Raw genomic sequence first — 12,322 nt, 5'->3', positions numbered from 1 at the left:
ATTTATATTTAGAGGGTGTTTAGATCCAAAATCTTTCTGAATTTTGGCACAAACTTTCATATGTATTTGATAAACATTGTCCAATCATAAACTAACTAGGTTTAAAAGATTCGTCTCGTGATTTATAGGTAACTATGCAATTAGTTATTTTTTATCTATATTTAATGCTCCATGCATGTACCATAAGATTCAATGTAATGAGAAATCTTGTAAACTTTTGGTTTTTTGATAGTATCTAAACAGGCCCTTAATACTTCATGCATGCGTCTAAAGATTCGACGTGACGGAGAATCTTGATTTTTTTGGGATTTTGGAGTGAACTAAATAAGCCTTTAGCTTTTCTTTAAATTAAATAGATTTGATAAAAAAATATTATAATACTCAAACAAACTATAAAAGATGACTAATGAGGTAGGCTATACAAAAGTAGAAAACGAGTAAAGTGGTATGCAGGGGCGGACATGGTCCACCTGATGCATTAAGGTCAGTTTCACCGTGGAGTTTCATAATGTTTTTTCTAAAGACTACATGTCATATGAAATGAAATGAAATTTAGATAAAACATCCATTTTTAATAAAGAGTTTCATTCAATTATTTCATAGATATTTAATTTCGAGACTTATAGAAAGTCGGTAATCGTGTGAAGAGAGTTTCATTTAGATAAAACATATTTCTTCTCTCTTCTTAAATATTTTGTCATGTTATAAAAAAATACCTAACAACCTATTTAATATGAATGAAACTCACATAAAACTTTCATTAAAACTAGTCTTGATAAGGCTCCTTAATCACTTTTAATTAGTTCACTCCAAAAACCAAAAAAAAATTCAAGATTCTCCGTCACATCAAACTTATGGTACATACATGGAGAATTAAATATAGATGAAAACAAAAACTAATTGCACAGTTTGCATGTAAATCGCGAGACGAATCTTTTAAGCCAAGTTACTTCATAATTAGACAATATTTATCAAATAAAAACGAAAATAGTACAGTATAAAAATTAAAAAACCTGTTCCGTGAATGAGAATCGACTCGTCTCCCAGGGTGCGTGCTGCGACTCGTCTCCATCTCCATCTCTCCTTGCAAAGCCGCTCGTCTCCATCTCCATCTCTCAGGGGGTGATTGGTTGCTTTGGTTACGGGGAGCCGGGATGGAGAGCCGGTCCAGGATGGTGAGATGCATGCTGAAACTATACATCTAATCGTGTTTGGTTGTTTTTGTTGTTGGTTCAGTACAAGGTCGGATCTTGTTTGGTTGCATGCATGGTTGAGAGTTTTAAGTGTATGACACATGGGCCTCTGTACCATGGCTGCACCGCATCGTCCTGGCTGGAGTGGGAAGCTCGAATCAAGAAGACGGAGACGGCTGGAATATGGAGGGGAAGAGAGGAACGAAGCCATACACGAAAAGAATACCAGCAGGAAAACCAACACGAGCCAACTGCACCGAACCGTGGGGATAGGCCTTTGAATGGCCCGGTCGGGGCAACCAATCACACCGTCAGTGCAAAGCTGAGCAGAGCTGCAGAGGCATCGCCCAATCGCCGAGTCCCGCAGTCCACACTCCACAGAGGCAAGCAAAAGCAGGTCTGCAACTCGCAAGCATAAATTATCTTTAGAATATTGCTTTGTGAATTGTGATTGTGTGAATCTATAACTAGAGGACAAATGGGCGATAGAAACGATGTGCCTGGAAGAGAATTACCCCTGTCATTGTATTTGCACTTTTTTTTTATTCATACTACTATATATTACATCTTGCAAAGCCTAGGATTTGAACCTGATCACTTCAAGCACACACCAAATCCTCCTTACTATTTCTATCTATGTCCATTGCTACAGTACACTTGTTTGCACTTCTCGATTGGGAACTAAACAAGGCCTAAAGGGGGTTTAGATTGGGCTGCAAAGTTTAGCTGACTAATTTTAGTCTTATTTAGTTACTTTTTGCGTAAATACTATGACTAAATTGTCTAAATGAGCATTTAGCCATTAGTCACCAAGGGGTTGCTAAATAGAACTAAAGCTCAGCTTGCCTCACCGTTTAGTCACTTGGATCTAAACAACTAAACAGGGATGGCTAAGTTTAGCGACTAGTTTAGTTGGCTAAATTTTAGCAGCTTCAATCTAAATAGGGCCTAAACCAGAAAAAACCTTACCCTAATTAATGTGCATCGCCGCTACTGAGAGAGAGATAAAGAGAGTGGAGTGAATGGGTGTTTTGGTCTTTGTATATTAGGGTTAATAGCCTTTAGTCTCTCTATCCAAACAAAGTAGGGACTAAAATTTAGTCCATACACTAAACTTTAGTTCAGGGACTAAAGAATTCAAACAGGCTATTAGCCTATTAGCCCCTTTAAGGTAGGCTCAAGGGGCTAAAAGGTGTTGTGAAAAAACCAAAGACCACCTTTTAGTCATCTTTTAGTCCAAATTATCCAAACACACCAAAAGACTAATCTTTAACCCTCTGTTTTAGGAGTTAATTTTAAAGAAATACTCCCTCCATACCCATTATCCTTGACGTTCTGGGCTAAGGGCTTGTTTTCGCAAAAAGTAACGTTGTGGCCACAAGAGGTGTAAAGTTGGTGTGTTTGCCCTTGGCGCTGCGCGCCTCTTCGATGCCGCATTGACGCTTGCACGTGCTCTCATACTGCCACATTAAAGGCACGCGCCTCTCTCTGCTAGCCTCAAAACACACCCACGCATTAAAGGCATGTGCCTCTCCCTTGCTAGCCTTAAAACACACTCGCAAAAAATACTGAGTTGATTGGGTTTCGAACTCTACACCCCGCACAAAAGGTCTCGCAATCTACTACTCTAGCCACTTGAGTTGGACAACTTCCTTGTCTAAGGAGCAGTCGTAACTCTATTTAATAACGATAGAGATAGAAAAATATCCCGTAATTAATCAGTTCTTGCTAAGCACAATTATGTCCTAAACGTCAACAATTTTGGATATGGAGAGAGTACAAACATACCCTAAATAGCCTATATCTAGTGGCAAATAGGAAATTATAGTAGTGACGATTATACTTCAAAATAACAGTATGTACTCCCTCCATACCCATATTAGTTAACGTTTAGGATATAATTGTGCTTACCAATGAGTCATTAATTAAGGGGTATTTTTCCCTGTCTGCCCCTATTAAATATGGTTGTAGGTGCATTTTATATGAGAAACTTTCTTAGATAGATGGCCAGTGCCTTGAGATGCTAGTCTAGTGGACTGAGTTCGATACTCGGTGGCCACACATTTTTGCTGCTGGCATGAGTGGCGATGACTGCACTTTACACGAGAGCCGCGCCACACGTTTAGGCCTTGTTTAGTTCCCAAAAAATTTTGCAAAATTTTTCAGATTTCCTGTCACATCGAATCTTTAAACGCATGCATGGAGTATTAAATATAGATGAAAATAAAAAATAATTGCACAGTTTGGTCGAAATTGATAAGACGAATCTTTTGAGCCTAGTTAGTCCATGATTGGACATTTTTTGTCAAATACAAACGAAAGTGCTACAGTATCGATTTTGCAAAAAATTTTGGAACTATACATGACCTCGAGACACGAGAGCCGACGCGCCACACGTTTAATGCCGAGACAATGGAACGGGACCGAGCGAAGACGCCAAGGGTAAAACGTGTCCAGACGCGCCCCCACGATCGCAGAACGACTAACGAAAATGGTATGGAAGCCCAGGACGTCATCTTTTACAAGTACGGAGGGAGTATAGTTATTGAGGAAAAACTACGAAGATTGTCTCCAAAGTATTTCCTTCTTATAGGATTTATGAGTTATTTTTGACAAAATTCGGGTCAAACATTAGAAATATAAATCATTAATAACTTTTAAATTGTTTAGTTTGCAAATATAAAAATTATATAAATAGTTTTATCTTAAAAAATACTTTCATAAAAATATACGTATATCATTTTTCCTAAATATTTTTATAAAAATAAGAGGTCAAATTTTATTTTAAAGAGATATCCTAAATGACTTTTGAATCCTATACGAAGAAAATATGGTCCTTAACAGGCGCAGCAAAGGAAATCCAACAGGAAAGGATAATTATACTCTAGTGGCATCTCAGTGAATATTCAAAAATGCCTATGTGACAAGCAGGAAACGACAATCGCCTCCTCCAGTCCTCCCAGGGCGCCAAGCTAGCACTCCACTACTGCTTGCTGGGTCGAATAATTTACTGATAACCAGGTAACCAAAACGACGCTTCGGGTCTTGTTTAGTTCTATTTTTTTTAAAAAAATTCTATTATATTGAATTTTAAAATATATATAGAATATTAAATATTGAAAAAGATAACTAATTACCTATAAAAAATTTAGTTTACATGTGATTTATAAAGTAATTTTTTAAACTTAATTAATCTATAATTTAATAATAAATATTAAATACAAACGAAAATGATATGGTAGAAAAAAACATGAGCTAAAACAAGGCCTCATCACTCGAGTCCCTAGAAGTTAGAGCCACGGCCCACGCCGCGGACCCCAGCCGCAGCCGGCCATCCCCTAGCCACTACCGTAGTTCCATGTTCCAACCTTCAATCACCACCGGTCGGCCGCGGCGCAAAAGCAGGCGCTCATGGTACGGCACGGAAGCGACGGCATACACCCACTCCACCCACCTGCTCCTGCTCCTGCTCGCCTGGCCTTGTTTAGTTCGTTCCGAAATCCAAAATTTTTTCAAGATTCCTCGTCACATCGAATCTTGCGGCACATGCATGAAGCATTGAATATAGACGAAAATAAAAACTAATTACACAGTTTGTCTGTAAATCACGAGACGAATCTTTTGATCCTAGTTAGTTTATGATTAGACAATATTTATCAAATAAAAACGAAAGTGCTACAGTAGCGAAATCTGAAATTTTTTTGGAACTAAAGACCCTGAAAACTACAAGAGGATGAGAATCACCCGTGACTGTAGGGCCAACTCTGACACATTCGACTCGACCGCTGCACTGCTGCGGCCGGCACCCGGCACTCCGAGGCAGTCGCCGTCTCGCCGATGCTGTAGGTGTAATCGTGGGATTTTTTTTTAAGATTTATTGTCACATTAAATTTGTGACATATATATAAAATATTAAATATAAATTAAAAAAATAACTAATTACATAATTTGTCTATAATTTACGAGATAAATTTTAAGTCTGGTTAATCTATAGTTAGACAATACTTCCTCCATTCATTTATCACCATCGTTTTAGCCTTTGGCACAATGACTAAGGCCATGTTTAGTTCATCCAAAAACCAAAAACATTTTAAGATTCTTCGTGACATCGAATCTTACGGCACATGCATGAAACATTAAATATACATGAAAATAAAAACTAATTGCATAGTTTACCTATAAATCGTGAGACGAATCTTTTAAGCTTAGTTACTTAATGATTGGATAATGTTTGTTAAATAAAAACGAAAGTGCTACAGTGTCAAAATCTAAAAAAAATTTGGATCTAAACAAGACCTATGGAACAAAGCAAAAACACTCAGTTTATGTCACGTGCAAGAAACAACCAATGAGTAGCAAAGAGATAATAAGGCCTTGTTTACTTTCTGAAAAATTTTGCAAAATGCTTAAGATTTTCCGTCACATCGAATCTTGCTGCACGTACATGAAGTATTAAATATAAATAAAAAAACTAATTGCACAATTTATCTGTAATTTGCGTGATGAATCTTTTGAGCCTAGTTAGTCCATGATTGAACAATATTTGTCGAATACAAACGAAAATGCTACCATGTCTATTTTGCAAAAAAAAAAAGCAACTAAACAAGGCCTAAATGCAGGCAAGTGGTAACCAATGAGCAGCAAAGAGACTAAATATAGGCAAATCCTAAGCTAATATGAAGAAAATTTTTCACTAAAAAAATTTTACTTAGATGAAGAAGATAAATGAATAGAGGAAGTAATTATCAAATACAAACGAAGGGAAGACGCTGCAGTAGCACTTTGCAAAAATTTTCACCAAAACAGTTCGGAACTGGGACTCTGGGAGGGAGTACTTGTAGATCAGCACACACGCTGTACGATCCGCCGGAGCAGTGAGCAGTTGCCCTTGCGAGTTGCGACGCCGGCGAAGCCACGGCAGAGCTTCCTCTTCAGTGTCTCTAAAAGACTACAATTTTTTATCTCCGTCTTTCAGGACCATTTCGGCCTCCTTCGGTTAGAGCAAAATGAGGCCGGGATTCCTTTCAGAAAGTTAAAGCTTATATATAAATTAGTTAACAGTTCTCGCCAAGAATCCTTCCAAGGAGTCATTCCCAGCGAAACGAATGGACCCTTCATTAGTGCTGGAAGCGATACGGCCCAAGGCAGCATTCGCAGAATTTGTTGTGTAATGCACAGACGTTCAGTAGACATGATTCTAGTTGTGAAAGTGCAGGAACTAAAATTTTCATCCCAGACTTGAACCATTTGCCACTTGCTGCCTCGGGTGACAGGATGATGTGGCTGTAAGCATGCTCAACAGCATTATCAATGCAAAAGATGATACCTACGAGAGAAAAGTAGTAATACATAACCAGCCAGTCAGCTTTACAAGTTACAAGCAAGATATCTTGGTGCAACTATGAGAACAAAAAAAACTCTGCAAGGCATCTATTGGCCGCTGCAGTGGCCATCGGTGGTGTTCCCTTCAAATTTTACAGCTCGTGCCAAAAGCAGAGATACGAGATGATAATCCATGCCCTAAGAATCAGTCTGTAGGTGCATTCTCCTTGATTGCTGTCGATAATTTTGTAGCCTCCTCCTCATTTTTCAACCGGAACAGGTATGTTCGAGCTACGACTGTGCCACCATCTGATTCACTTGACTGCGAATCCTGAAAATAAAATGTGGGATTTATAGACTTTTTTTTGTGTGTGTTCATTGGGTCAGGGGTGCGGTGGTAGGCGCTCCAATGGACTATAGTTACTTACTGAAGTATGAAATATCGAAGCAACCGTATTCTTCTGAAGATTCATTTTTATCCCCTTGTAGATCAGAGCATTCAGTAGGATTTTACCAACCTGCTACCAGTTTAAAAACATTAGTATTTTGTCCAACCAGAAACAATATTACAGCTGTGTAACTCTGGCAAAACAATGTGTAAATACATATACCTAATTGAATATTTGGCACCTAAATTACCTGGTACCCTTCTCAAATTCCAAATAAATGAAAAACATAAGTTGAATTCTGTGAGAGCCAAGACAAATTCAACTTGGCTTGCTTTGCAGGAACAGTAAAGTTGGGGGAACACACCATTTGTGGATTTCGAATATTGGTAATATTCGATCAGATTGAAGACATTTAGGTAAAATTATCGGCATGCAGTCAAACTTTAGACAATTGGTCACTAATATAGACAATTTCCAAAGCGTCAAATGAAAAAATAATAGAGGTAGTAGTTTCAAGTTCGGCATGCAATTGAAGGATAAATATTAACACTAGTACACAGGACTGCAGATAAATGAAGTTTAATTACTATAACCACACAGGAATGAACACATACATCATTTCTTATAACAATGGTAGGAGCAGATTCTTTGGAAGCTTTCTCTGCGCCTTCTTTACTTCTGATAGAGAGCTGACCAACACCAATGTCTTTCCAACCCTTAGTGGCATCATCATGCTGCATTAATGGGAAACACATTTATAGTCAAGTAAAATCCGAATTGACATACTGAGCAGAAGTTGCACAGTATTAGAGTATCAGAGTCAAAAACACGATATTACAGTCCTAGGAAGAAAGCAATATGTTAAATAGATCAGATGGGTACCTTCACATACACCTTGCATTTGGTTTCATGAACAACAACTACCCCTTTCTCTTCTGCCTTCTTTACAGAAGGGCTGCTTGGCTTCTCAGGTTCAGCATCTGACAATGATCATGACAAACAACAAGTTAAGAGGACAGAGTATTGGAAATAAAAGGGTGTGGAACTTACATTACTTAAAACAGAAGTCAAGAGGCATGGAAGATTGAGAGTGAGATGTACTGTATTAGATACCTTCATCTGCGTCAGCTGAAGCTTCAGCAGTATTTTGGTTTCCTGACAAAGCAACAACAAGAAAGTTATGGACTGCACTGAAAATAAGGATATCATAACAGTTTGTTATATCGGCATGATCAGATGCTGCCAATAGAACAGCTTAATTACTTTTATCACCTGCTCTTCAAACGATGGTATGTGATATAGGTTGTGCCAGACAAAACCAATTTGTGTATTAATCAAATTGCAACTGCCTTTCTAGATTACAAGTGATGTTTGCAAGACTTGCTGCACTATGTAAAAATTGTAGTAACATTGACATTTAGACCAAATCCAGCCAGACTCAGCATTGTGCTGCTGAGCCCCAACTAGTGATAACAAAGCGAGATGGATGACATGCTACTTGAGTAGGGGAGGTAAGTGTAAGGAGAAGTATGGTGGTGTTTCTAAAACAGTAAAACTGGGCCCTGAGATCAACCAGTCTTGTATAATCCTAAAGTTAAAAGGTACATTATTGTTAAGGAGTCCTTTGGTTCGGAAAACATTGTTTCCAAGACTAATGCACAGGCCAAATTATAAATAGAATGTTGAAAGTGGAAAAGGTAAAATAAGAATAACACAATTTTTGGCTGGTTGATGATTTTGCCACCTTGAAACTTACAAGTTACAACTAAATTGACAATAAATGAGTATGCCTTAGATCATTCTTCAAATACTCCAAACAAACAAGTCTTACTATATATCTATATACAAACATCAATATCTAAGTCCTCATAGGTGTGAAGTAAACAACACAAGGAAAAGATCAGAAAAGATACCTGAGAGGACTGATTGTTGATTCATTGAAAACAGAGGTGGACTCTGTGGGCTAAAACTTTGAGGAACTGAAGAAAAAATAGATGGTGCATTGGATGTTGGAAAACCATTATTTGCACCAAACTGGAAAGGGTTACTGTTGTCACTGGTTGTAGTCTTCTTGTCACCAAGACCAAATATGCCATTGTTTGCACCAAACTGGAAGGGTTTGCTGTTACTAGGCGTATCCTTCTTGTCACCAAACATGCCATTATTTGCAACAAACTGGAAAGATTTACTGCTGTCAACAGCTGTATCCTTCTTATCACCAAATATGACATTATTTCCACCAAATTGGAAAGGTGGTTTACTGCTATCACCAGATGTGTTCTTCTTGTTAGCAAACATACCTGGATGTCATTGATAAAATCAATATGAATACATAGTAGCGCCTGCAAGAAAACTCTGCAGTAAATGTAAACAAAGTTTGATATACAAACCACTGAATAGTCGTACCACTGAAATCCGGTGTTTTTGGCTGAGAAGGCGATGAAAAAAGGTTTGGTAAGCTTGAGTTCTGAAAAGATGGAGAACTAGAAGCTACAATTGGAGCCTTCTGTTTGTTATCTGAACTTGCTTGTACCAAGAGCTTGCTATCGTCTGCTGCTGGTAGATTAGACTTCTCATCCTTGAGTGAGCTTGGGGATGAAACAACTGTTGAACCTGCTTGATTTTGCCTAAGCCAGTTGACAACATCCTTGAATTTTTCCTAATGAGCAGCAATGGTATATGCATATACAATGAGAAATCTGATTAACAAACCACCTAAGAAATGATCAAACAGAAAATAAAGGAAATACAAGATGACTGCATGCACTAATCAAATGCATACCTTAAATCCTCAACATAAACACTTTAAAAAGATAGTGTTCCAGATGATTATGTAATCAGAACTAGGATAAAGTTGATGTGATCTCATAACAAATCAGTAGCAATAATAAGACACAATTATAAAGATTTCCAGGAGATATTTACTGCAGAACTATATGAATGCCATGGGCAGATCCATGGTATAAATGAATCAGTAGTTTCCTGCAAAGAAAAACAACATGCTTTTCCAAAAGCCTTTAGACTTTGTTGAAGAAAAACGACATGTTTTCTCTTCTGTTTAGACCCCCTCTCCTAGTTCCTTTTGCTTCTCTCCGTGCAGTTTCTCCTGCCCTCTTGCTGGTTGTGTGGCTTAGTTCTTTTAAGCCTCTTTAATTTGTACAGTTTTTTTTCCTCTTTTTGAAAATTATAATAAAAAAAAACTCTTACAGTGGGAGTAACCCCTGCTGTATTTTCGGGTAAAAAAAAAGTGGTTTCCTGCGAAAGCAATGGTCTGATGCAATTATCTTTGTAACAATACTGTTATACAATTGATGATCTTATAGCTTTAGCAAGAAAATTGATCGGCGACACCAATTACTTAATTTACTAGATCCACCCTTATTGAATGCAATATATATTAAAAAAAACCAAGTCCATTCACAGCCAGCGAAACTTTACCATGATTTCAGATGCATGTGATATGTAATCCTTAAGGCCATCCTCCCAAAGTTCATCAGGATGATTTTGCAGCTGCAATTGAACCCAGCTGCTCAAATAAAATGGCTTATGAGTAAACAGTATGCATTTGATAAGAAATATATGTGTGACTCTAGGGGATATGAAGCATGAAATGGCATTAATAGGAACAACCAATATTGTTTTCAAGGGTCCTTCAAAAATGCACTAATGACTAATGAACACTCCATGCTTCAGATAATGACCATGAAAGGTGACAGTCGGTGAAGAAAAGAGGGGTACTATAGATCAACAATACCAATTAGTTTAGGTCAACAAGCTAAAATCTTTCCCAAATAAAAGAGTAAGAAAACTGTGAGCATAACAAGTGAGCTAGTAAGATGTGCATCCAACAGAGTATATGTTTCAACACACAGGAGTACAAGCCAGCAGGTGAAAAAACATACCTCGCAAACTGGGTATTGAGTGCCCTCACATGTTTACTGGCAGCCTCAGCCCGTCGAGGATCTAAGGTAGCGGGTCCTGCCATCACATGCTGATGGGAAGACTCCGCCCTGTGAACATCAAAAGAGGGTCCGTCCATTACTCTCTTACTTGGTAACTGCAGCATTGTAATAACAAAAATGAATAATGGAGGGGTAGATTCTACTGGAAGATAGAGCAACAGAAAAATTAACCTTTATGCATGTTTGAGAATCACAGGGAATAGAAAAATATTATGAATCGACGCTAGCAGGCGAACTTCCAGTGACTAGATCAGAATAGCCACGTAGATAATTTGTCAGCATTGATATGCAATTGTCGGGCTTCAATTAAAAGTTTTAGAGCTGTGGTCATTCACTTTGTCAGATTAATCATAGGGTTGAGTTATCAAACATTCAAGGATACTCACGATTAAGAACTACCCCCTCCCTTCCAAATTATAAGTCATTCTGGCTTTTCTAGATAAGGTTGTGTATCTAAAAAAGCTAGAACAACTTATAATTTGGGTTGAAGGGAGTAGTTTAGAGCGATTAAGGGGCAATCATGTCCTGTATATGCTGCTACTTTCTTTCCATCTTCTTTCCAGCTGAAAGTAATGCTTGGCTCTAGTTCTAAATTCCATCACTCAAAATACCATACATACTGCAGAAAAAAATCCAACGAAGAGCATTAAAACGCCCTAAAGCTTCTAGGTGCACAGTAACCACGAATTTGAATACATGATTTTTGACCAGCTCCACCACGATGACCTTGATGTTCCCCCAAATCAAAACACTACGTCACTGCCCAACCTTGCCAGCTACATGTTACTTTTCAGTTTTCACCAATCAACCAGATTGAATCAGTATCCGGAGCCGAAAGCTAATAAACAGAATAAGCTTTTCCACACCACAAGAATGCAAGATCCACATCTTCTCACTACACTAGGTGCCCCCAAACAAACGGTACACATCGCCGTGGAGAAACGCGATTCAGACGGGGGAGAAATGGACGAGAGCGTACATCGGGTGCGGCGGGGTCGGAGGTCGCGGCGCGCTTGGCTCCCCGCGTCGTCATGCCGCCTCACCTCGCACTCCCCAAACCCTAGCCGCTGGAGCCGGGAGAAGCAAAGCTGTAGATTGCGGAGAAAAGCGGGAGGGGGCTAGTAGTAGTAGGCGAGTGGGACTGCGCAGAAGCGGACAAGGACTAGGAGTGCTGCTGCTGCGTCCTGCGTCGTGCCAGGCAGTGGAATCGAAACACCGGATTTGGGAAGAAGACGGCGGTGAGACCGTGAGAGGCGGAGGGGTGGCTGCTGGCTGCGTGGGGAAGCTGGCGGCGCGGCGCAAGCGCAACAGACGAAGCGAATCCCGTGCTGGTTGTGCGGCCCCCACGCGTCAGCTAAACAAAGCCGCAAATCGAACGTGTGGCAAACTGCCAACTTGCAATTGCAACCTCGTGACTTTAGTCAACGAAAAAAAAAAAAAAAAAAACTTTTCAATA

At 38.9% G+C, this 12,322-nt stretch overlaps 1 protein-coding gene across 2 annotated transcripts; it reads right to left on the bottom strand.

Moving 5' to 3' along the window:
- On the bottom strand, positions 6,489–12,196 carry LOC110436528. Of its 2 annotated transcripts, none has more exons than XM_021463712.1 (10): positions 11,846–12,196; positions 10,807–10,961; positions 10,343–10,430; positions 9,311–9,563; positions 8,818–9,204; positions 8,018–8,059; positions 7,787–7,884; positions 7,519–7,638; positions 6,944–7,033; positions 6,489–6,846 (listed from the first exon to the last, which is right to left on the bottom strand). In XM_021463712.1, exons 1-10 carry the CDS (start codon positions 11,897–11,899, stop codon positions 6,721–6,723), a joined length of 1,413 nt encoding a protein of 470 aa, XP_021319387.1. In that variant the 5' UTR covers positions 11,900–12,196; the 3' UTR covers positions 6,489–6,720. The 2 variants fall into 2 exon arrangements, with proteins under 2 accessions (XP_021319387.1, XP_021319388.1); XM_021463713.1 differs by having other exon boundaries at positions 10,807–10,914; positions 11,846–12,195.

This window comes from Sorghum bicolor, chromosome 6, assembly GCF_000003195.3.
Source record: "Sorghum bicolor cultivar BTx623 chromosome 6, Sorghum_bicolor_NCBIv3, whole genome shotgun sequence".
NCBI lineage: Eukaryota > Viridiplantae > Streptophyta > Magnoliopsida > Poales > Poaceae > Sorghum > Sorghum bicolor.
This window is presented reverse-complemented; position numbering and strand designations above follow the sequence as displayed.

Coding starts and splice junctions, on each gene's coding strand:
- LOC110436528 (XM_021463712.1), bottom strand. CDS start 11,899: ATGACGACGCGGGGAGCCAAGCGCGCCGCGACCTCCGACCCCGCCGCA. Junction 10,962..11,845: donor CCGACCCCGCCGCACCCGAT/GTACGCTCTCGT, acceptor ACAATGCTGCAG/TTACCAAGTAAGAGAGTAAT. Junction 7,034..7,518: donor CCATTGTTATAAGAAATGAT/GTATGTGTTCAT, acceptor AACTGGTAGCAG/GTTGGTAAAATCCTACTGAA.